The sequence below is a fragment of the Hemiscyllium ocellatum genome, chromosome 7 (genome assembly GCF_020745735.1).
Source record: "Hemiscyllium ocellatum isolate sHemOce1 chromosome 7, sHemOce1.pat.X.cur, whole genome shotgun sequence".
In the NCBI taxonomy this organism is placed as follows: domain Eukaryota; kingdom Metazoa; phylum Chordata; class Chondrichthyes; order Orectolobiformes; family Hemiscylliidae; genus Hemiscyllium; species Hemiscyllium ocellatum.
The window spans coordinates 108,468,198-108,495,467 of record NC_083407.1 but is presented as its reverse complement, the minus strand read 5'-3'; the positions used below and the strand labels follow the sequence as shown (position 1 = coordinate 108,495,467).

At 40.7% G+C, this 27,270-nt stretch overlaps 1 protein-coding gene across 2 annotated transcripts in view; it reads right to left on the bottom strand.

Moving 5' to 3' along the window:
• The window catches only part of bard1 (BRCA1 associated RING domain 1), a 176,705-nt gene that overhangs the window by 42,964 nt on the left and 106,471 nt on the right, over positions 1-27,270 (bottom strand). For both annotated transcript variants that reach the window (XM_060828098.1, XM_060828099.1), the window contains 2 exons: positions 5,882-5,990; positions 4,425-4,557 (listed from right to left, as the gene is read on the bottom strand). In XM_060828098.1, coding sequence (XP_060684081.1) covers positions 4,425-4,557; positions 5,882-5,990 — 242 coding nt within the window. The remainder of the gene's footprint in view (positions 1-4,424; positions 4,558-5,881; positions 5,991-27,270) is intronic.

Below are 27,270 nucleotides of genomic sequence, written 5' to 3'. Positions count from 1 at the left end.
TCTCCGTGTAAAAAACCCTACTTCTGACATTACCCGTACGTTCTTCCGATCACTTTAAAATTATGACCCCTCGTGATAGCCATTTCTGCCCTGGGAAAAGTCTCTGGCTATCTACAGCTCTCATTACCCTATAAACATCTATAAACATGAAAAGAGAAGAAAACTATATATGGCATCACGGTAGCCAAAACAAGTCCTAAAAATGGGCTTGGAAAAGTAAATTAAAGCAAATTGAATATTTGGTCCTCATATATTATGGTGAAATACGAATTAGCTCATTTTTTAAAATGATACTCTGGCCACGAGTCTCATTACAGGCCTGTTATCCATCTGTAATGTTTTACATTCATTTTTATCTTTTTGCTTAGTTACTTTATCTCTTTTTAGCTTTCCCTTTGTATAGGGTCATAGAGATATACAGCACGGAAACAGACCATTTGGTCCAACTCACCCATGCCGACCAGATATCCTAAACGAATAAAGTCCCATTTGCCAGCCCATATCCCTCTAAACCCTTCCTAGACTGAAACACAATTTCCAACTCTTACCTTACGCTTTTTTTTTGCTTGCTTTCAATCTAATATTAGAAGTGTTGTTAATATTAGTAATACCTTTGTGAAGATCAAGGGGAACTTTATGTAAAAATAACACTGAATAAAAGTAAATTACTGCGGATGCCGGAATCTGAAACCAAAAGAGAAAATGCTGGAAAGTCTCAGCAGGTCTGGCAGCATCTGTAAGGAGAGAAAAGAGCTGACATTTAGAGTCTAACTGACCCGGTGGATGTGGTCTATCTAGACTTCCAAAAAGCCTTTAATAAGGTACCACACGGGAGGCTGCTGAGCAAGGTGAGGGTCCATGGTGTTCGAGGTGAGCTACTGGGATGGATTGAGGATTGGCTGTCTGACAGAAGGCAGAGAGTTGGGATAAAAGGTTCTTTTTCTGAATGGCAGCCGGTGACGAGCGGTGTCCCGCAGGATTCAGTGTTGGGGCCACAGCTGTTCGCATTATATATTAATGATCTGGATGAGGGGACTGGGGGCATTCTAGCGAAGTTTGCAGATGATACGAAGTTAGGTGGACAGGCAGTTAGTACTGAGGAAGTGGGGAGGCTACAGAAGGATCTAGACAGTTTGGGAGAGTGGTCCAGGAAATGGCTGATGGAATTCAACGTGAGCAAATGCGAGGTCTTGCACTTTGGCAAAAAATAATAAAAGCATAGACTACTTTCTAAACGGTGAGAAAATTCGTAAAGCCAAAGCACAAAGGGATCTGGGAGTGCTAGTTGAGGATTCTCTAAAGGTAAACATGCAGGTTGAATCCATGATTAAGAAAGCAAATGCAATGTTGTCACTTACCTCAAGGGGGTTGGAATATAAAAGCACCGTTGTGCTACTGAGACTTTATAAAGCTCTGGTTAGGCCCCATTTGGAGTACTGTGCCCAATTTTGGTCCCCACACCTCAGGAAGGCCATACTGGCACTGGAATGTGTCCAGCAGAGATTCACACGGATGATCCCTGGAATGGTTGGTCTAACATATGAGGAACGGCTGAGGATCCAGGGATTGTATTCATTGGAGTTTAGAAGATTAAGGGGAGACTTAATAGAGACGTACAAGATAATACATGGCTTGGAAAGGGTGAACGCGAGGAAATTGTTTCCGTTAGACGAGGAGACTAGGACCCGTGGACACAGCCTTAAAATTAGAGGGGGTCAATTCAGAACAGAAATGAAGAGACATTTCTTCAGCCAGAGAGTGGTGGGCCTGTGGAATTCATTGCCGCAGAGTGCAGTGGAGGACGGGATGCTAAATGTCTTCAAGGCAGAGATTGATAGATTCTTGTTGTCTCGAGGAATTAAGGGCTACAGGGAGAATGTAGGTAAGTGGAGTTGAAATGCCCATCAGCCATGATTGAATGGCGGAGTGGACTCGATGGGCCGAATGGCCTTACTTCCACTCCTATGTCTTATGGTCTTATGACCCTTCGTCAAAGCTACAATAAAGGGAGAAATAGGGAGGTATTTATACTGGGGTGAGAGAAGGTGAGTCATGGCTCCAGAAGCAAAGGTAGCAATAAAGAGGTGATAATGACTCCTAATCTCCCTATAATCTCTCAATGCACTGTCATTATCACCTCTTTATTGCTACCTTTGCTTCTGGAGCCATGACTCACCTTCTCTCAGCCTAGTATAAATACCTCCCTTATTTCTCCTTTTATTTTAGCTTTCACAAAGGGTCAGTTATACTCTAAACATCAGTTCTTTTCTCTCCTTACAGGTGCTGCCAGACCTGCTGAGATTTTCCAGCATTTTCTCATTTGGAGGTAAAAATAACAAGGAAAACATTTGCAAGAATGTTGAGAAACAGCAAGTAAAGAGTTAAATTGATATTGAGCAGAAAGGACAGTTGGAGCAGATGATACCATGTGCATGATTAAATTAGCAGAAACTGAAGGCTGTGATCTGCTCAGTAAATTATTAAATTAGCAGCTTGAAATGCATTTACACAGGCCAAAAGTGGGAGTGGATAAAATTGCTGAGGGGAGGACAAACAGAAAAAAAAAAGGTGATGCAGCATATTAGGCATGTACAAACTTATAGACAATCACGGAGCAAACGAAAGTAAGGAGATTTGAATATATAGGTATGTCTGATTCAATTAAGGCTTCAGGTACCGTGTGAGGAACTCATGCCGAGTTCTACGATATTATGCATATTACACTGCAACATTGAAATAAAGGTAAACAAGATACAAGAATGGAATCTGGATTCACTTATCCAACTCACATTAATTTCAGTAAATATAATCCAATACATGATTCAATATTAGTTTCCTTGGGACATCCAGCATGATAGCTTTGCCTGAACTACTGATGAAAAGTAATCATATAATGTCTGCCATTCCTTATCTTCATCTTTAACGGGCCTATGTTATTCTGAACTCTCCTCTCTTACCTAATACATTGTACTTTGAACCTGAATTTGATCTTTCATAAGTGAAAAATATCTGCCTCTTTCTAAAAGATTCACTTCTAATAAAATAAATGCAAAATCTTTCAAATGACCTCTTTCCTGCCAGTCACTATTTCTGGCAACTCAATATTCAAACATCGCAATGACTATAGTTCACTTTCTCCATTAATCACTCCAGCACTAATGCAGAATCCTTTGCCATTCTGAATGACTGAGAACAATTTGTCAATCAGCTTAACTGATCATGCTACAGCCGTGTTCAATCATGCTTCTCATCCTGGTGCCTCTCATAAAAACCAAGGCACACAATCTTGATCTGTCTGATTTATCCTGAGCAAATATTATCATTGAAAAGTAGCATCAACTACCAATTCCATAAATCCAGGAGACTTATAATACATATTAATTTATAACCAAGCAAAGCACCTCCCTCTTCTTTCTGTCACACATGACCTGAGCTTTTTTTGGTTCGAGTGCAGATCATATCTTGTAAAAGGTGGGATGATTTAGGATCGTGGGAATCAGAGAGACCTCCTAGACTAGTACTGTTAGCTGCATGGGTGGAATAAGAGGAATTTAGCCAGAATTTTACTCCAGTTTGGAGTTTTTAAATCGATATTCTCACCTCTACAAGACAGCACTTGGTTTTGGATGATGTCAAGACAGTATGAATTTATCAAAACTTAAAGGCTTATTTGCACTAAATGTTTGAGATCGTCCATGTCCTAAATCCCTTAATGTTGAAATTGTCTCTCCCATCATTAGGGCGACATGGTGGCTCAGTAGTTAGCACTGCTGCCTCATAGCACCAGGATCCCAGGTTCGATTCCAGTCTTGGGCAGCTGCACATTCTCCCAGTGTGTGTGGGTTTCCTCTGGGTGCTCCGGTTTCCTCCCACAAGATGTGCCGGTCAGGTGAATTGGCCATGCTAAATTGTCCACAGTGTTAGGTGTGTTAGTCAGTGGGGGGTGGGTTACTCTTCAGAGGGTCAATGTGGACTTGTTGGGCCAAATGGCCTGTTTCACACTGGAAGGAATCTAATCATTCTTTTGTTCCCTCTCTTAAAGCCAGTTTATTCTTTTATTTCCATTTGCAATTTGTTTATGGCTTTTCTATTCATACGGTGCAATTAGTATAAACTAACTCCTTTAGCAGCACTTTATGCAGCTATGGATCTGTGGTTCACTTATGAAATATTCCCATGAAGTTCATGTTGCAGCATAGTTTACAGTCTTCGCTGCTCCAATGTTCATCTTGTTTCTCATATTATGTGTTTGTGGACCTCAAATAATTTAATGATTAACACTCAAATAATAATCCAATTTTATTTTCAATTTCTAAACTCCCTAAATAAAACTATAGAAAATAGTAGCATTTCTATCCATGTATGATCTTATACAATTAAACAACTAGGGTTAGCATTTGGCATGCCTATGTAATGAAACATACCCGAGGTATTAAATTCAGTGCAGTTCCCAGCTTTCAACAGCTTTACTAATTTGTCAAGTTTTTTCTTCTTGGCTCCAAGGAGATCACTTCCCAGTAACACAATAGGTCCATCTCTTCTCTGGTTTGAAGTCACCTATCCAATACAAGGACATAGAAATGGGTTAGTCTTGATTAAGGTAAACATCTGTACAGATAGATGCTGGACCATTAAGAATCTACCCTTCAATATTAAACATGTGTACACACCCTGGAACTGAGCACAATGGATTTGCAACCAAGTTATACCTCCTCTGATCATGGTTTAAGAATAATACAATGCTTGGATTAACTTAACCTTAACAGTGAATGAGTGACAAGTACTTCTAAGATTCTAAATGTTATAGAGCTTGACTGCAAAAGTACTATTCCTTTGGCTGCCATGTCAGTAATATTGCTAATCATGCTTTAAACAAACTGGATGAATAGGATAGAAACATAGCTACTTGCAACAGCTTGCAATTCCACAATGTAATAAAAATAGAAAACTGCAGATGCTGAAACACAAATAGGAATTGCTGAAGAAACTTAGATTTGACAGTATCTGCAGTGAGAGAAGCAGAGTTAACTCTTTGAATCTCGTGATCCTGCATCAGAACCTACAAATTCAACAGTGTTTTGCTGATTTGAGCCCAGGTTTAACCCCTGTTTAATTATGTTATCTGATTCTAGCTAGCCTGTAAAATCTGGGCCAGGGATGAGGGAGGAGGGAAAAAAAAGCCAGGGAAACAAATCACAAACAGAAACAGAAAATTTGTGTACAACCTATTGTGTCTGTACCAGCAGACAGAAAGCTTTTATGCCTAATTCTACTTTCCTGCTATAGGAGTGTAGCACAGAATGTCAAAATATTCTTTACAATGCAACTCTCTGCCATGCTTTGAGGCAGAGTGTTCCAGGCCTTCCCCATCACCCAATGTGCTCTGTGAGCTTCAGCAACGTGCCGTCATGTGCCCCTTTATGTTGTCAGGCAATAAATAATCCACGATGTTGAGCATTTCAACAAATCATTCCACACAACCTAAAAGAAAATAGAGGGTGTGCTGCTGTCATCCTTTCCTATTTATTATGCAGTGATCTCTACTGAAAGCATGTGGATAGCTAAAGACTGGGTTAATCTGTGGCACCTGATATATTTGAATAATGTGCAGCTATCATCTGTATTCATCCTTGGATGATGCAATAAAAGTCCACATGGAACTGCACATCAGTCAACTGAAGAAACTAAATTAGCTCCTTCCAATATTAATGTTGTCTAAGACTTTCATTTAAGCATCCATTAAAAGATTTATTTTATAGAATATTGCGGTAATAAACTAAGTTTTTGTCGTTAAAGACAATTAACAATAATGAATAGGTAGTTATTGGATACTAAAATCCATAAACACCAAAAGGATTACATTCTATCATTGAATACTTACTGCAAAGCAGTGCTCAGCAACTGGATCCTCATTTTTGGGGGAGTGATGTAAAGCAGCTATCATTTCTTCTGAATTTGCATAATCAACAGGCCGCAGCCCAAAGATATTGCTGAGGAGATCATTTAAAGATAAATATTTCAGCAAATTGGCATATGACAGACATATCCATAAAACATTATGAAATATGATCAATCAGGATTCAGATGTTCATAGTTTTGGGAGAACCCACATTTGAAAAATTTAGATAGTAAACTCATTCAAAAAACATACTGAAAGAAGATTTAAAAAGATACACATCATCTCATAGACCTGAGCACAGAAAACATAGAAATGGGCAGCTCAGCATTTTGCAGAATATCAAATTAACACTTGGATTTCCACACATTTTTACAGATCACCAACAACCTCACTAAATGTCCCACTTCATTTGCTATGTTCCAAATTTCTCATTGCAAAATATGGTTTAAAAGAATGTGATATTGCTTTGATGTATCCATATAAATGTGTGTGTGGCCTTTTTGATTGTTCCTTTGCACTGTAAAATTGCAAAGCATACTTGGGAAATTCTTCCATGAGAAGAGTTGATAGTTGACAAACTTGGACCTCTATGTAAGCATATAATTAAAATTAGTCAAAAGGAACGGCATATTGAATTTAACATGTATAAAAAGGAAATAATGGTGCTTAAGGTAGGCAACACCCAGGAACCAAAGGCTTTAATCCAGGGTACTAAAGAGTTATGACATAATTAGGAGGGGAGCACTGACCCTTTCCTTGTCTCATCTCCCCCACTGGTCACAACAAAGTCTGAGTTTAAAACTGAAGAGATTTTGGCAATTATATATACAGCCTGTACATAGCTCAGTGTCAGAAACAATTCAGTCAGGCTCTTTACATAACAAAGAAATTAACTGTTGTGAACAAAATACTTACTCAAGCAAAGATACAAGAATGTTTATAAAAGATTTAAATCATGCAAATATATACAATTACCATCCTTGAAAAATAACAGGTATACATAATCAAAAAATATAAAATCTCTGCATAGTGTCATCTTAAAAATACACTGGCCGAGTCAATAATTAAATTTTGAAAAAAAAAACGGAACTATTCACCGATTGTCCAAATGTTAAGTAGTAGTTGAAGTCACTTTGCCCACAAACTGCTGGCATTAGGGATTCGTCCTGGATCAGGTAAAGATTACTATATCTGGACTCAGAGGTGGCAGATTCCCGTTCAAGAACTCTTGGGTTGCAGCAATGAAGACTATTCCTGTAGGAACCCTCCATTTATGGAAGTGAGGCAGTGCAGTGGGTTTATATCTCAAACTTTGAAAAGATGAGTTTCAAAGAAAGACTGTTGCTCCAGTTAAGTTCGCAATTCACACTGTGCTTGAATCCAATGGCTCCAATACACCCAAAAACTCAGTCCTGAGTCCTCTCTTACTGACCCTACCAAAGCAGCAGGTGTTATTTACAAATGCAGCATTCTCCTCTACAGCAGCCAGTATCCTTTTATTTGCAAAGTTTTCTTTCAAGGTCTAGATGTCCAAATATTATAAATTCATATTTCAGATTTTCATAAAATGAACAGACAGGGTAATTGCAGATGCGTTGTCACAATTTCCAAGGGCTCTGTTGATTTGGACATGCTGGTGTTAGATTCGTAAATTACAAACGTCACTTCATTACTTAAAACAAGTGATGACCAGATTCCACCTGTCCAGAGGAAACTATAATTAATCGTCCACACACAGTCGGCTGACTGCCAAAATCTCACTTACCAAAATGCATATCCAAGATCGCAATGTTATTTCAACATTTCTCAGTCTGCTCAGGGTATATTCACATTCTGAAATATTGATCCCAATGAAGATTGACACAAGCATTCAAAAAGCTAAAAACAATGACTGCAGATGCTGGAAACCAGATTCTGGATCAGTGGTGCTGGAAGAGCACAGCAGTTCAGGCAGCATCCAAGGAGCAGCGAAAACGACGTTTCGGGCAAAAGCCCTTCATCAGGAATAAAGGCAGTGAGCCTGAAGCGTGGAGAAATAAGCTAGAGGAGGGTGGGGGTGGGGAAAAAGTAGCATAGAGTACAATGAGTGAGTGGGGGAGGGGATGAAGGTGATAGGTCAGGGAGGAGAGGGTGGAGTGGATAGGTGGAAAAGGAGATAGGCAGGTAGGACAAGTCCAGACAAGTCATGGGGACAGTGCTGAGCTGGAAGTTTGGAACTAGGATGAGGTGGGGGGGGGAGGGGAAATGAGGAAACTGTTGAAATCCACATTGATGCCCTGGGGTTGAAGTGTTCCGAAGCGGAAGATGAGGCGTTCTTCCTCCAGGCGTCTGGTGGTGAGGGAGCAGCGGTGAAGGAGGCCCAGGACCTCCATGTCCTCAGCAGAGTGGGAGGGGGAGTTGAAATGTTGGGCCACAGGCCTGTGTGGTTGATTGGTGCGGGTGTCCCGGAAATGTTCCCTAAAGCGCTCTGCTAGGAGGCGCCAGTCTCCCCAATGTAGAGGAGACCACATTGGGAGCAACAGATACAATAAATGATATTAGTGGATGTGCAGGTAAAACTTTGATGGATGTGGAAGGCTCCTTTAGGGCCTTGGATAGAGGTGAGGGAGAAGGTGTGGGCACAGGTTTTACAGTTCCTGCGGTGGCAGGGGAAGGTGCCAGGATGGGAGGGTGGGTTGTAGGGGGGCCAGGTAGTCACGGAGGGAACGGTCTTTGCAGAAGGCGGAAGGGGGTGGGGAGGGAAATATATCCCTGGTGGTGGGGTCTTTTTGGAGGTGGCGGAAATGTCGGCAGATGATTTGGTTTATGCAAAGGTTGGTAGGGTGGAAGGTGAGCACTAGGGGCGTTCTGTCAGAAAAATGTATGTCCAGCATAAGCAAACAAATGTTACATTGGGTTAAAACACCAGGGATATCAAAATCTAATACAAATACAACTAATTTGGCAAAGAAAAAACCAATGACATTTTGAATGAGTATTTCCTATTATGCAGGTTTTAATATTGTTAATAAAAATAATTAATAATACATATATCATGAGGAAACCTTCCAAGGTACCTTTTTTTTACCCCCAAACCACATTCACTATTTAATGTGTGCAAGTAATTTGATCAACTTTTTGAAGTCTAATGAAATTAAACCTTTGGAGCTAGGACTTCAGTGCTAGTCAATGGATCAACTTAAGCCACTTTAATTTGATTAATTACAAAACAAAGGTGACAGTAAGATGAACAAAATTCCTTGTCAAGTTCAACAGTTTTCTATAAAGTACTTGAAACAGTAGTCATTTGTCATAGATGGTTTCCTGAACAATCTGTAGAAGTCATATGGCAAAGGTTGCATCACCTGAACTTTCAAACAGTTCCAAGATGTAGCTAGACTGTTACTGAAAATGGCCCCATGCCGGTTTTGTTCTGCCCTACCTGGAGATTCAGTATCCCTGTAATTTTCCTCAAGCATTCTGTGGTGGGGAAGGGACCACTGCCCACCTCCTTTTGTAAATATGCCTTTGTGTACGTCTGGGGTAACTCAACACTGTTTTTTGTTGATACTCATGCTGAACAGCTCCATAACACTAGGTTCAGTGCTCCATAGGCTGTCCAATGAATGCATACAGGGGTAAACATTAATTGCTGCTTGAGGACCATAACTTGACAGTCCTTCGATCTGCCCAAAATTAGGTATTTCCATGCAAAAATAACAGTATGTGGTACACAAAGAATAATATTCAGCACAATGTGTTGACAGACATACCAAAGCTTTGGTCAGCACCTGCAAAGTGTCAATCGGTCAAGGTGGCAGTCTAAGGCCCCACTACCACTGCATACTAAGGGACTGTAAACATGTAAAAACCTCTTAGAGTTTATGCTTATACAATAATTGCTGTGAAATTAAAATGTACATTGTCTCTCATGTTCAGTACAGTAAGGCACCTAATGAAACTATCTTTATTGCACTCTTATATCATGTTAAACTTGCGCTGTTAGTTAATGTACCTTTACAAATTTTGTGAATATAGTATATTTTGGGAGAACAGTAAAAGATAGGAAGAAGGTCCTTCCATCCTGGGTATAACAGGACCGGGGATCATAAAATATTGGGTCTTGATGAATTAATCTAATCAGAAAATCAAGAGAAAGTTTAGTCAGAGTGGTTGTTTTGTGGAATGTGCTACATAGTTGAAGCAAATATCCTGGACGCTTTAAAAGGGAGCCAGATAAAAATGAGGGAGGAAGGATTAGAAGGATATGCTAATAGGGTTGGATGAAAAGGAGTGGGTTGAGGTTACATGGAATGTAAACATCCACAATGGACCAGTTAGGTCCGATATCAAAGGCATATTTTTTAAGGATATGTAGTCAGGTATATACAACTGGCATAAGTTAGTCACCAAAAGAAATGTTGCTAAGAGCTTGTACTCAAATTCAAAAGGCCAAGTTCATGAGAATTTGAGCAACACAGCAAAATTCTCCTTGTTTGGTCTAAATGGTCCCTCACCATGAAAATCAATTCTGAGATTATAAGTTATTGTCAGGAAAAACAATGAAAACAAGACGGGTGCTGAGAAAAACTTTGGTCTGGGATGGTAAATGGGTGAGTCTTTCTGTAATTTAGAGCATCAGTTGCCTAATGAAACAGTGCTTAGTAAATAGCCCTTTCAGTTTGGTACAGTAAAAGTCTTAAAAATTACAGTCACTGGAAATTCAAATATCTTTCTAAAAGTTGTCAGTCGCTGAAGGAATCATAAAGCAAAAAACCTTTCACCCATTGACACTTGATTTAAACATGACCCATTCAATCTCCAAACTCCCTCCAGAAAACTGGGTTTAGATAGCTCAGCACATAAAGAACCTCAAAGGAGATATCAGGGAGATATCCAACATCATGGGTCACAGGGAGTCAGCACACCAACATACTTGTTACTCTGGACTGGTTCCACTCTGAGACTTATTTTTAATCTAAATCTTGTTCCATGCAGTGCTTCTTTCAACTGTGTATGGTTATCAAAAGATCCAGCTATGATTGCATTTCTAAGCAGTGCGCTTAGATTCACTCCATCACAGCCAAAAAATGCATTTTTTCCCATCTTGCAGGTCTGTATACTATATACCACAAACAACTCAGAGAGGTGGGCAAGCCTACTCAAGATCATGTCATATGTTCAGAAGGTGTAAGGGGTACTGTACCTTTAAAGAGAATTAAAAGCTAGCAGAGCTATCTGATACAGCACAAGTGTTCTGAATAAGGTAACAATGTAAAATTTGGTTGACCAGCTAGATTAGCTGAGACAACAAAACAAATTAAAATTCCGTCAGTTTAAATTAAGAAATAAAATTGTTAATTTTTACTTTAAAAGTGATTGGCCTCTCACATTTTCACAGATTACTGCACGAGATAAATCTTTTGTGTTACAGGTTTAAATTAGAAGGGGGGAGTACCCGATGTCATAACAGTTGTTTTTTATAAAGTAAAAATTAATACCTTTATTTCTTAAAGTATAACAGAAAATAATTAACAATTATTTACAACTCCTTTCTCTAACCTATCTTTTATATTCTATAATACTAGTCCGATAAAACACCTGATTAATATTTACCAAAAATTCAAATTTCAAAACCAGACAGCTGTCGAATCTTCACTTTGTATCTTCCTTTGTAGATTTGCTAAAAATCTGATTGAAGATTTGTAGCTCGGGTATCCGTTGCTTTCAAACAACAACACCCCCAGATTCTATGGACTACCCAAAGTACACAAACCAGACATCCCACTCAGACCCATTGTATCACTACCAGGGACACCAGCATACAAACTGGCCAAAGAACTACAACAAAAACTGAAACACCTAGTCAGCGGATCCAAACACTCCATACAGTCAACACAGGAATTCTTGGACGTCATCAGGAATACACACATAGACAAAGAAGAAACCATGGTATCATTCGACGTGACGGCACTGTTCACTTCAATTGACAAAACCCTAGCCAGAGAAACAATAGCCAACCTACTGGACATACATAACAGAACACAGGAGGCCGAACCTATCAACAAGGACGGCATACTTAAACTACTGGACCTGTGCCTCACCACACACTTTACATTCAACAATCAGATTTACGAACAAATCAACGGAACACCCATGGGATCACCAATCTCGGGACTCATAGCAGAGGCAGTTATGCAAAGGTTAGAACATACAGCCCTACCACAAATCCAACCCAAACTCTGGATCAGATATGTTGATGACACCTTTGTAATCATCAAAAACACAGATATAGAAAAAACACACCGAATCATCAACGCCACACTCACAGGAATCCGATTCACACGAGAAGAGGAAAAGGATAGCCAACTCCCATTCCTAGACGTGTTAGTAGAGAGAACACCCAACGGAGAATTCACCACAAGGGTACACAGGAAACCAACACACACAGACCAAGTCTTAAACTATGAAAGTAACCACCCCAACACACACAAACGAAGCTGCATCAGGACACTATTCAAAAGGGCCACAACACACTGCAGTACACCAGAACTGCGAAAAGAGGAAGAGGAACATCTATACAAGGTATTCGCCAAAAACGGATACCCACGCAACTTTATCACCAGATGCCTAAGAGATAGACCGAGGAACGAGGACATGCCACAACCAAAAGGACTAGCCACTCTACCATACGTCAGGAGCGTCTCAGAACTGACAGCCAGACTACTGCGACCCTTAGGACTCATAACAGCACACAAGCCAACATCCACGCTCAGACAACAACTCACTAGAACAAAGGACCCAATACCCAGCATGAGCCAAACTAACGTAGTTTACAAAATACCATGCAAGGACTGCACAAAACACTATATAGGACAAACAGGAAGACAGCTAACAATCCACATCCATGAACATCAGCTAGCCACAAAACGACACGATCAGCTATCTCTAGTAGCCATACACTCAGACAACCAGCAACATGAATTTGACTGGGAAAACACCACTATCATAGGACAAGCCAGACAGAGAACAGCCAGAGAATTCCTAGAAGCATGGCATTCATCCCCAAACTCCATCAACAGACACACTGACCTGGACCCCATATACAAACCACTGCAGCTGAAACTGACACCCGGAAGCGGCAAGAACATCCATCAACAGCCACATCGACCTGGACCCCACATACAAATCACTGCAGCTGAAACTGACACCCGGAAGCGGCAAGAACAAACCAATATAAATACCGGAAGAAACATCAAAGCAGCGCTTCACACGAGGCTCCAACAGCACTGATGATGTTCCCTAGCCAGGGAACGAAACGTTTGCAGCAAAAACTTCCAGCTCGGCGAGCAGAACCACAACAGTAGATTTGCTCTCCAGGTCAGTGTTGATGCTTTTCTCTGTGTAAACTCCTAGACAGGTACCTCTCAGACAGTTCTTATGAGCAACCTACATCTGTTGGTCTTTTGGCAGTTCTCCCCCAGCTGTTCAATTTTGTTTCAGTTTTATACCCCAAACCATCAGATCGTTTTATTGGTGTTAATGTTGTCAAAATACTAATTTCAAACTTGATTTGAATTTGGTATTTTGGGCATAATTTAAACTGATTGGCCGGATTTGAATTTGTTTTGTTGTCCCCAGGCAACCCAGCTAATTAGCTGGTCGACCAAATGTTACATTTTTACCTTATTCAGAACACAGGTAGTTCTGCTAGCTTTTAATTCTCTTAAAGGTACAGTACCCCTTACACCTTCATAACACATAGGACATTAAGAAACAGCTGACGGTACTGGATATACTACAAATGCTGCAGGCCCTGACAGTATTCGGTTATGGTATGCTCCAGACATGTACTAGAATCTATCATGCCCTGAACCAACCCGTTCCAGTACAGCTACAACATTGGCAACTGCCCAGTAATGTGGAAAATTGCCCAGGTATGCCCTGCACATAAAAAGTAGGATAAATCAAACTGGCCAATTACCACCCTTTCAGTAAAGTGATGGGATGGGTTATCAGCAGGAGTATTAAGCAACACTTAATTAGCAATAACCTGCTCACGGACAGTATGGGTTCTGCTGTGCGCATTCAGATCCTGAACTTATTACAGGCCTGGTTCAAATATGAACAGAACAGCAGAACTACAGAGATTAGGTGCGAGTAACATCAAAGGCACATTTAACTACAAGAGGCATTATGTAGAAAAACCGCAGTCAATGGGAACTGGGGGAAAATGCTCCATTAGTTGGAGTCATGCCTGGGAAAAAGGAAGATATGGTTCGTGAAGGTCAGTCAACTGAGTCCCAGGGCACCAGTGCAAGGGTTCCTCAGGTACTTACCCTTGGTTCAATGGTCTTGAGCTGCTTCATCAATGAACTTTCCTCCATTTTAAGGTCAAAAATGTGTGGATGTTTAATGATGATGACAGAATATTCAGCAGCATTTATGACTCTCAGATACTGAAGCAGTCGATGCTCCAAATGCAGCAAGCCAGGAGAACTCCAGTGGAGAGTAAAATTCAGGTCACAAATTTGCCAGAAATTATGAGCATCCCCTAGGAGAAAGTGAGGTCTGCAGATGCTGGAGATCAGAGCTGAAAATGTGTTGCTGGAAAAGCGCAGGTCAGGCAGCATCCAAGGAACAGGAGAATCGACGTTTCAGGCATGAGCCTTCCTGAAGAAGGGCTCATGCCCAAAACGTCGATTCTCCTGCTCCTTGGATGCTGCCTGACCAGCCGCACTTTTCCTGCAACACATTTCCAGCTCAATATGAGCATCCCATCAAGCGAGAATCTAATCATTGTCCCTCGATACTCAGTGGAATTACCATTGCTGAATCCCCCATTATCGATATGCTGAGGATTAATATTGACCAGAAACTTAATTGGACTAGCCATATGAATAAGGTGGCCAATATAACAGGTTAGAGGCTAGGAATCTTCCTGCAGCAAGTAACCCAGTTCCTGACTCCTCAAGCCTGTCTCCGAGGCACAAGTCAGAAGTGTGTTGGAAAACTCCTCTACTTAAAAGCAGCTCCAAAACAATTCAAAAGCTTGACACCATCCAACATCTTTCCAATAGGAAGGAGACCAGAACTGCATGCAATATTCCAACAGTAGCCCAACCAATGTCCTGTACAGCTGCAACATGACCTTCCAACTCCTGTACTCAATACTCTGACCAATAAAGGAAAATATACCAAACACCTTCTTCACTATCCTATCCACCTGCGACTCCACTTTCAAGGAGCCATAAACCTGCACTCCAATGTCTCTTTGTTCAGCAGCACTCCCTGGGACCTTACCATTAAGTGTATAAGTCCTGCTAAGATTTGCTTTCCCAAAATGCAGCATCTCACATTTATCTGAATTAAACTCCATCTGCCAATTCTCAGCCCATTAGCCCATCTGATCAAGATCCCATTGTAATCTGAGGTAACCTTCTTTGCTGTCCAGTACACCTCTAATTTTGGAGTCATCTGCAAACTTGCTAACTATACCTCTTATGCTCACATTCAAATCATTTATATAAATGAAGGAAAGTAGAGGACCCAGCACCAATCCTTGTAGCACTCCACTGGTCACAGGCCTCCAGTCTGAAAAACAACTCTCCACCTGCACCCTTTGTCTTCTATCTTTGAGCCAGTTCTTATCCAAATGGCTAGTTCTCCCGGTATTCCGTGAGCTGGAACTCATTCTGCAACAGTGTACCTACACCAAGTGGACTGTATGGGTTCAAGGTGGTTGCTCATACCATCTTCTCATGGACAATTAGGGATGGGCAATGAATGCTGGTCTAGCCAGTGAAGCTCATTTCCCCTGAATAAATTATGCCAATGTTGACCACCTAGCTTCCCAATTTTAACCCCTCATCAGCTAACAATCTAAATCGAAAATATTCCGTGGCCCAGCACTAACATATGCCACCTTGAACAGCTCATAAAGAACATGCCTTTTTTTTCAAAGAAAGGAGCTTTTTCTCTGTTGATGTTTTGAAGTTTTTCTTTTAAAAATTAATTGAATGAATTGTTTTCCTAATTTCATGAAATGAATGAAACCTGTTGTCTTGAAAATCCAAAATCCAAGCCTCATAGATGTAAGTGATGCAATTATATACATTCACTTCATTTTCTTTCTCTGTAGCATTATTTATTAAGGCTATGGGCATCAAATGTATCAAAGGCTCCTTTTCTTTTTTTAATCAAAGGGAAAGAGACAAATCAACACACAAAGTTTGCAATGCTCCCTTAGTAAGTTATGAGAAAAATGGTCTGTTACCTCTTTTAAAGAGAATTGCACTGGAAGCTGGGACAAATGTTGAGTAGATTTTTGTCAAATCATACAGCATGTAGCAACATAATTTGGCGCATCATTCTTGTGTTATTTCACAGAAAGAATGATTCAATCAATTGCACTTCACTTTCCCCATAGTTCAGCTTTTTTCCCTTTGTCAAGCAGAACTAAAATTTGTCTTTGGAAATTTATTACTGAACCTGAACTAGTGAATTTATTTCCATTCCTGTAGAAACAAGTAGTTTCTTATACCAATCAAACAATTTTAAGTTGTTGTGGTTCTGTTCGCCGAGCTGTGAATTTGTGTTGCAGACGTTTCATCCCCTGTCTAGGTGACATCCTCAGTGCTTGGGAGCCTCCTGTGAAGCGCTTCTGTGATGTTTCCTCCGGCATTTATAGTGATTTGTACCTGCCACTTCCAGTTGTCAGTTCCAGCTGTCTGCTGCAGTGGCCGGTATATTGGGTCCAGGTCGATGTGCTTATTGATTGAATCTGTGGATGAGTGCCATGCCTCTAGGAATTCCCTGGCTGTTCTCTCTTTGGCTTGTCCTATAATAGTAGTGTTGTCCTAGTCGAACTCATGTTGCTTGTCATCTGAGTGTGTGGCTACTAAGGATAGCTGGTCATGTCGTTTCCTGGCTAGTTGGTGTTCATGGATGCGGAACGTTAGCTGTCTTCCTGTTTGTCCTGTGTAGTATTTTGTGCAGTCCTTGCATGAGATTTTGTATACTACATTGGCTTTGCTCATGCTGGGTATCGGGTCCTTCGTCCTGGTGAGTTGTTGTCTCAGAGTGGCTGTTGATTTGTGTGCTGTCATGAGTCCTAGTGGTCGCAGTAGTCTGGCTGTCAGTTCAGAAATGATTTTGATGTATGGTAGTGTGGCCAGTCCTTTGGGTTGCGGTATGTCCTCGTTCCGTTGTCTTTCCCTTAGGCGTCTGTTGATGAAATTGCGGGGGCATCCGTTGTTGGTGAATACGTTGTATAGGTGTTCTTCTTCCTCTTTTTGCAGTTCTGGTGTACTGCAGTGTGTTGTGGCCCTTTTGAAAAGTGTCTTGATGCAACTTCTTTTGTGTGTGTTAGGGTGATTGCTTTCATAGTTTAGGACTTGGTCTGCGTGTGTGGCTTTTCTGTGTACCTTTGTGGTGAATTCTCCGTTCGGTGTTCTCTGTACCATCACGTCTAGGAATGGGAGTTGGTTGTCCTTTTCTTCCTCTCTAGTGAATCGGATTCCTGTGAGTGTGGCGTTGATGATCCGGTATGTGTTCTCTATTTCTGTGTGTTTTTAATGCTTTACAAAGGTATCATCTACATATCTGACCCAGAGTTTGGGTAGAATTTGCGATAAGACTGTTTGTTCTAACCTTTGCATTACAGCTTCTGCTAGGAGTCCAGAGATGGGTGAGCCCACGGGTGTGCCGTTGATTTGTTCATATATTTGGTTGTTGAATGTGAAGTGTGTTGTGAGGCACAGGTTCAGTAGTTTGAGTATGTAGTCTTTGTTGATAGGTTCCCCGTCTTGCTGTCTGTTCTGTATGTCCAGCAGGTTGGCGATTGTTTCTCTGGCTAGAGTTTTGTTGATAGAGATGAACAGTGGCGTTACATCGAATGAGACCATAGTTTTTTCCTTGTCTCTGTGTATATTTCTGATGATGTCCAAGAATTCCTGCGTTGACTGTATAGAGTGTCTGGATCCACTGATCAGGTGTTTCAGTTTCTGCTGTAGTTCTTTAGCCAGTTTGTGTGATGGTATCCCTGGTAGTGATACTATGAGTCTGAGTGGGATGTTTGCTTTGTGCACTTTAGGTAGTCCATAGAATCTGGGGGTGTTGTTGCTTTCAGGTTTCATTCTCTGTAGGTCACACCTGGTTATCTGTTGTTTATCCTATTGGTGAGCTGTGGGGTGGGGTCAAACTCCGTCTTTTGGTAGGCGTTCGTATCTGCAAGTAGTTGTTGTGCTCTTTGGATGTACTCTGCTTTGTCCAGGATAACCAGGTGTGACCTACAGAGAATGAAACCTGAAAGCAACAACACCCCCAGATTCTATGGACTACCTAAAGTGCACAAACCAAACATCCCACTCAGACTCATAGTATCACTACCAGGGACATCATCACACAAACTGGCTAAAGAACTACAGCAGAAACTGAAACACCTGATCAGCGGATCCAGACACTCTATACAGTCAACACAGGAATTCTTGGACATCATCAGAAATATACACAGAGACAAGGAAAAAACTATGGTCTCATTCGATGTAACGCCACTGTTCACCTCTATCAACAAAACTCTAGCCAGAGAAACAACCTGCTGGACATACAGAACAGACAGCAAGACGGGGAACCTATCAACAAAGACTACATACTCAAACTACTGAACCTGTGCCTCACAACACACTTCACATTCAACAACCAAATATATGAACAAATCAACGGCACACCCGTGGGCTCACCCATCTCTGGACTCCTAGCAGAAGCTGTAATGCAAAGGTTAGAACAGTCTTACCGCAAATTCTACCCAAACTCTGGGTCAGATATGTAGATGATACCTTTGTAAGCATTAAACACACAGAAATAGAGAACACATACCGGATCATCAACGCCACACTCACAGGAAGCCGATTCACTAGAGAGGAAGAAACGGACATCCAACTCCCATTCCTAGATGTGATGGTACGGAGAGTTCACCACAAAGGTATACAGGAAAGACACAGACACACACAGACACACACACACACACACACACACACACAGACACACACACACAGACACAGACACACACACCCCAAGTCCTAAACTACGAAAGCAACCACCCCAACACACACACAAAAGAAGTTACATCAAGACACCGTTCAAAAGGGCCACAACACACTGCAGTACACCAGAACTGCAAAAAGAGGAAGAAGAACACCTATACAACATATTCGCCAAAAATGGATACCCGCGCAATTTCATCAACAGACGCCTAAGGGAAAGACAGCGGAATGAGGACATGCCACAACCCAAAGGACTGGCCACACTAACATACATCAAAATCATTTCTGAACTGACAGCCAGACTACTGCAACCACAAGGACTCATGACAGCACACAAATCAACAGCCACTCTCAGACAACAACTCACCAGGACGAAGGACCCGATGCCCAGCATGAGCAAAACCAATGTAGTATACAAAATCCCATGCAAGGACTGCACAAAACACTACACAGGACAAACAGGAAGACAGCTAACGATCCACATCCATGAACACCAACTAGCCAGGAAACGACATGACCAGCTATCCTTAGTAGCCACACACTCAGATGACAAGCAACATGAGTTCGACTGGGACAACACTACTATTATAGGACAAGTCAAACAGAGAACAGCCAGGGAATTCCTAGAGGCATGGCATTCATCCACAGATTCAATCAATAAGCACATCGACCTGGACCCAATATACCGGCCACTGCAGCAGACAGCTGGAACTGACAACTGGAAGTGGCAGGTACAAATCACCATAAATGCCGGAGGAAACATCACAGAAGCGCTTCACAGGAGGCTCCCAAGCACTGAGGATGTCACCTAGACAGGGGACGAAATGTCTACAACACATTCCCAATTCAGCGAACAGAACCACAACAACGAGCACCCGAGCTACAAATCTTCTCCCAAACTTTAAACAATCTTAAGGCTTTCTCTTGAATTACCTCATTCACTAAACTCAATCTCACAATTTAGTCACAAACTCTGTCATAATAACCTCTAAGTCACCACATCCTAATGGCTTAACATCACATTGTATGATACAGAACAACCCTATCGGGGTCATAGAAATCTACAGCACAGAAAAAGGTAATGCCAATCTAAACAACCATCTAACTATTGTAATTCCATTTTCCAGCACTTGGCCAATAGCCTTGTATGCCCTGGAATTGCAAGTATACATCTAAATACTTCTTAGAATTTGGAAGTTTCCGACTCTACCATCCTCACAGGTAGCGAGTTCCAGATTCCAACCATCCTCTAGGTTTTTCCTCACATCTCCTCTCAAACATCTGCCCCTTAACTTAAAACTATGACCACTCCATTTGGAGGGACCCCTTCATTTGTGTAAGCCCTGCATCATTTTTCTCTTGGACTGTTCATGTGACACACACTGCTTACAAAGGCCCAACAATGTCTCTTCTTCCTCAGGCAGCTGAGGAAATTTGGCATGACAGCGAATGGCCTTGCCAACTTTTATAGGTGCACCATCGAGAGCATTCTGTATGGATGTATCACTACCTAGAATGGCAACTGGACCATTCAAGATCAGAGAGGTTACAGAGAGTGGTGACATGGCAAGGACAATCACAAAGGCCCGGACAATCAAAAAGGCCAACCTCCCATCTATAGAATCCATCTATCAGGCCCGCTGTCAAAGAAATGCCGCCAGCATTCTCAAAGATCAATTGCACCCTTAAGGGACTGGTGTTCTTTCAAACCAAGGTCCTTCTGATCCTTGGTGCTTCCCAGGGTCCTACCGTTCATCATGTACTCTCTTGTTTTGTTTGTCCTGCCCGAGTGCATCAACTCAACATTAACCAGATTGACTTCTATTTGCCACTGATCAGCCTATCAGTTCAATCTTTCTAAATCTTCCTGTAGTTTAAGGCTATCCTCCTCACTACTTACCACCCCAGCGACTTTGTATCATCTGCAAACTTACTAATAATTCTGATATTCTCATCTAAATCATTTATATAAATCAAAAACAAAAAGGGCCCCAAGAATGACCCTTATGGGACCCCACTGGACACAGTCTTCTAGTCAGAAAAACAGCCTTCAATCATTGGATGCTCAGTGGTTAGCAGTGCTGTCTCATAGTGCCAGGGTCCCAGGTTCGATTCCAGCCTCAGGTGACTGTCTGTATAGCGTTTGCACATTCTCCCTGTGTCTCTGTGCGTTTCCTCCAAGTGCTCTGGTTTCCTCCCACAGTCCAAAGATGTGCAGTTTAGGTGAATTGGCCATGCTGAATTGCCCATAGTGCTCAGGATTGTGTAGGTTAGGTGCATTAATCAAGGGCAAATATAGAATGGTAGAGTAGGAGAATGGGTCTGGGTGGACTACTCTTCACAGTGTTGGTATGGATTTGTTGGGCCAAATGGCGTATTTCCATACTTGTAGGGATTTTATAAAAAAATTCTATAAATCACTCTTGGCTTCCTATCAATCAGCGAAGCGTGGATCCAATTTAGGAAATTTGGTTGGATCACATGGGGTCTCACATTGCTATCAGTCACCCATGCAGGAATTTATCAAAAGTATTATAGTGTCCAAATAGAAAACATGAAAAACAGTGCCCTCACCTACACCTGACCATCTCTTTGAAAAATTTTATCAAGTTGGTCAAACATGTTCTTCCCTTAACAAAACCATGCTGACTATTCTTGTTTAATCCCTGCCTCCCTAAATGTAGATAAAATTAAGTCCCACAGAATTACTTCCAATAGTTTCCCCAACAGAGGCTAGACTGATTGGCCTATAGTTTCTCAGTTTATCCATTGCTCCTTTCTTGAATAATGGTACCACACTGGTTGTCCTCCATTACCCAGGACCTTTTCTATGGCCAGTAAGGAAATGAAAAGTTTGCCCCTGCTATTCTCTCCCTTGTCTCACTCAACAATCTGGAGATTTATCTACTTATGAGGCTGCTAGGTCACTCAGAACCCCCTCTGTCCATGCTAATTTCTTTAATTATATCATAGACCTTCTCCCTGATTTCTACACCCCTATCATCCCTCTCACGAAAGTATTTAGAACGTTACCTATGTCTTTTGACTCCACATACAAATTACTGCTACATCCAATCTCTGACATCAATTCAATTGGATGAGCTCTGCTGACAGAGCAGGAAGGTTACATTTGCCCTCAGTTCGGTTTATTTCAGGGCTGGGAAATGAAAAGCTTCTGACTGCAACTTAGCAAGCAACCAAGATATTTTATAATGGAACTTGTTTTAATGAGGGTTAGCTTTGATCAAGGTTATTTGCTGAAGTATTCCTATATTGCTCCTGCTCTGGCTTGCAAATTTTCTTAAAACTATCCACTCATCAATTACTTCACTGCTAAAACTGATTAAGATTACACATTTTATATTAATCCATACGCAAACCACATTGTCCCAAGTTCCTGATCCCAGACTCCTGTCAGAGCCAATACCCTTGGCGACATTAAACAATATCATTGCTATTCACTATATGCGCAGTGTGACTTTCTAAGGGCTCACTGGGGACTTGTGAATTTGACCTCCACTCATCTGAGATGGAAAAGCGCTAATGGTCTAATTAACAGTAGCCCTCACTGTCGCATGCTTGCACTACGGCTATAAATTGACTACAGTCCAGTGAACAAGGTTAAAACAGAAGGTTTTTCTTAATTATGACTACAAATAAATATTAAAGATACAGACATTTCATTGAAAATCTTCAATCAGTTGTGTTATAGATATAGGGTGAGAATGGTGTTTTGCAATTGAAAAATTGCATACAGTTCACAAGCTTCAATAATGGAACTACAAACTGGGTACTTGTGTTTCAGTGAATTTTGGTATTTAGATATGTTCAGGACTACAAAGTTAAGATTCCAAAGCTGCTCATTTGTGCTGGTTTCAGACAGAACTATTGAGTATATGACGATGATTTTTTCTAGTGCCTTTTGTATAATAAAGTACAATCTCTGTCATAACATCTCAAAACATTTCATATACAAATTGCTTTGTCATACAGCAGCTTGTGCAGATGAATATGAAACCTGTGTGAAGGGAAGTGGCAAACTCAAAGGAGATGAATTGATATGAAACTGCTTTGGATTGGGGGAAATGTGGGGAGGGTGGTGACAAGTCACTCTGACAACTTTGCACTCTTCTTCAGATGGTGCCATAAGAACCTTTCACATGGTCTTCCTTGGTCAGCACTTCTGACAATATAGAACACAATACATCCCTAGTGTGGACATTTAAAATTATGAACTTTGTGAATTTCTATTACAAAGCCAAGCTGAAGATCTTTCCTTGTTATTTCTAATGGAAGAACATGCTTATGGATTTGCTACAAATACCAAGCACTGTTTTGTTTACTACATAATCCCTAATACCGAATGAAGTCTATTTAAGAAAGGCAAAGAAAACAATTTTGAGAAAACAAATTCAAGAGGGGAGCTTTGCTTCTTGTATAATCTGAAGTACATTTGTGTTAAATATCCAGTTTTTGTGATTCTATTGCTAATCCACATGGACAACACATTTTATTTCGTACAAGTTACCTCATCCCCCAATATTTCTCCCTGACAGAATTCTATGCTGATTAACTGGGGTTCTCAGTATTTTACAAATCTATTCATGAAATTCACATTCTGAGTCTTAAAACAAATTGAAAAGGATGGTACTACTTTCTTCTGAATACATTTCTACATTTGTAAACTGAACACAATGCAAGTGGTCTGATCAGCAGGATGATTCCCTATGGGTGTTTCATCTTGATGAAGTCAGAATAGTCTGCTGAGCTGAATTTTCTCTTGGCAGGGACTGGTTACTCCCGGCAGTACTGTACCATCTGAACCTTTCAAGAAAGCAAATCATAGTTCTAGCGTGGAACTGGAATTAGATCAGGAGAAAACAAATATAGCCGTAAAGCAATCTGTTGATGGCTTTGCTCTCTCTGTGTAGTAAGCTATCACTAGAGTTTCTCAGTGGCATTCGAATTATAGCAGGAAGGAAAACAGACTATATCATAAATATGGAACATCTTCCTCATGGATATGGAATGTAGCAAATTGAAGATCAGCTCTACTTTTCCTGGCCTGGGCCATATTCATTACTGCATTCTGAATTTTATAACCTCCAAGCTTCTGAAGCCTCAGAAAATTCTGGGTACAATATGCACGAAGTGAAGCTTTTGATTCAGAAACCAGAACCTGCACATTAACTCAAAGCAAAAAGAAAGCTGGCTATAATACAAGTGGGACTATACATGAATAGCAGAGAAATGCTTCACGCATTTTGGAGAACCAGTATAAATGGGGACCGACAGATTATGCAAGGTGTAGAAAGGGGGATGGTGTAATAAAAAAAGGTACTCTACAAAATTCCCCTTCCCGCAATCTGACAACATGTTATATACTTATGTGAATTTAATGTATGCAAAAATATCTCTTTTCAAAAGAAAATATGCCATTAGAACTGGGCATTTTCACAGTGGAATTAGCATTTGTCTTAAAAGAAAGTATGGCACTTAAACAGAGAGAGCTCGTTGTCACTCCACAATGTATCTGGCTAAGGAATAATGATACACATGACCAGATGAAATTCAATTGGACGACTAAAACCTCAAAGCTGAGATGATTAGTATGTAGCCATTAACCACAGAATTGTTATACAGGGCAAAATGAGGTCATTCTGTCTATCGTGCCTGCAGTGGTTCTGTTACCTAGTACCAATCTCTTATTTTCTTCCCCCATATGCCTGAACATCAGGGGTGCAGATATGTTAAAGAAATACCTGTTCAATGGTAAATTAAGAAATTGAGAGACAACTGAACAAAAGAGAGACATGTAATGACCTTCCAGTGTGACACAGTAATGAAAAGATACTGGGATAGATTTACCGATGATCGGTCATCATGTCAGCATAGATTGAAGTTGCACTTGGAGACCTTACAGAATTCCAATTGTAGCACAATCAAAGGGATTACCTGGGAAATTGAATTTTCCTTTGGGCAATTCCTTTATGTCTGGAACACTCCAAAAGTCTCCATAAAAATCACAGGCATTGGATGGTTCCAATGAAATTAAGTAAAATAGTTACTCCAGAAAAGTTAGACTAGTAAACACATATTCTAACTCTAAAGAAACCCCTTACTTACCTCACTCATCCTCCATCACCCAGACCACTTACACCTCCCATTCAAGAGGTCTGGGGCCTGACACACCCCCTCTGTCAGACCTAACACCCAACCACCATCCTGCCATTGAAGCACCCCTGAAACCCCACCACCATAACCATCTGACCCAACCCAACCCAACCCCAAACCCAGCCCCAGCCCCACCGTTATCACCAGCCCCGATCCTGACCCTGCCTTTACATCAGATTCAAATCCTCACTACCTAGAATATAACCTCTCAGTGCCATAATGGAGTGGGACTTAACCCACTGCTGACTGAATCAAGAACAAGAGAACTTTGTTGACTAGACAGTGGATCAGAATCTTGGATACCTAATGTGCTATACACTTTCAAAATGATAATTTTAGATGACAGCAGTAAACCATGAGGGCATTTTTCTGATTTGGATGTCAATTTGAAAAGAAAGCAAATAGGTATTCAGACTGAGGAAAAAGGAAATGAAACAGAAAGGAGTGTATGAACTAAATTTGTGATATAAAATGCTTGAACAGTTCAGATGCAGACACCCGGTGAATTCTCACATAACCTCTTTTCATAACTGAAGCACGAACTTGCACGGAGTATAACAAGTACGAAGACTGCAGAAAGGCACTTGCCATTCACAGGGGAAATAAGAGGTAAGCAAACACTGCTTCAGGGTATGGCAAGAATAGCCACAGGCCAGTTAGGTAACCGACAATGATTTCGAAGCAATGAACGTGTTGCGAGTTACAAGTGGGAATCACCACCTACATTTTTATTATGAGATATGGTGTCAGATGTGCCAGCAGTAGTATTCATTGAAGTCTGGTTTGAAAATTCAGTATTTTAATAAACTTGAAATCAAACAAACTATCACCAAAAACTTAGTATGTATAAAGCCGATTTTGTCCAAATTGAGTTCTGTGAAAAACAAAGAAATCTGCTTGCAATTAATCACCAATGGTTCAACTAAAACTGTTATGAACACTCCAAAAATATCAGTATTGCCTGAATACATATTGGAAGTAGGACTCATGCCAACATTTTCTGACATATACTGTAAGTTCTGTTAAGTTTCTTAATGAGTTTCACACAGCTGCCATGCTTCATCGATTAGATTACTAATATGCCATGGCTTGAAATTCCGACATACGCTTTTCATTCAAATTTATTGTAACAGTTAAAACTTATTAAATGACTCATGCGGTTTGCTGGCTATGATTATAATAATTAATTTAACACTGTTTCATGTAGCTGAAAGCCCCTCAACAGCTAATGAATAGAGATTTGGCACATTACCAAGTGCTTCATGCCTTCTACTCAGATTAAATGTAATTGTTTAAAGTGCAGCAAGGCATCATGGGAATTGCAGCTCATTTACTACTGTCTAGCAACTCAGAGCTCTGTACACATCATCAATGCACTCACTCGAGGCACATGGAAAAAACATTAACTTGTGATGTGGCTGCTTGCTTTTTTTCCCTCCAGGCCAGCAATGGTGATTAACATTTGTAGGCAGCTGCCCAGAGTCTGTTTACTCTGTCAAACTAGCACAGAAACTACTAAGCTGCTGCAGTGGAAATTTCTGATGGCTGTAAATGTGAATACACATATACTGGCCTGTATGCTTCTGAAAAGAGCAAGATCCAGGTTACACATACCTCACATTAACTACCATCCCAAATTTCACATTCTTAGGTAATGAACCATTGAGCTGCGTATTTTCTATTTGCCTTGTTTTCAGAGAAAAATTCTATATGGTATTCTGAACTGCGAAGAAGTAGGAAGTCTTGAGGTTATTGGGCTGAATGTGTTCTCTAATAAAGTACATTTTTTAACAAACATCTCTGGAGTATAATAAATCTAAAGACTTAATTAACATTCACTTTTTAAAGGGAAAACCATGTTATTATGTGTGGTGACAGATGGCTGAGCATTCATTATTCCTACAGCAATCTTTGAACTAAAAAGAGTTAAAAAAAAAACGCACTAAATATTCCATTTATGTGGGAACCAATGACCTGAATAGAATTCAATCACCTCTATGTTTGGGGAGTACCTAGCTCCTAATGCCTCCTGGAAGGCAATGATTACCATTTGATAAATGCACTCAGCTGCACAACAGGGCAGAAAACCAGGGAATATTTATAAATGACTACTTACAATAGATGTTATTTGCAATTAGTTTAAAAGGACCCAAATGAAGTGTACACTTTTCCTCA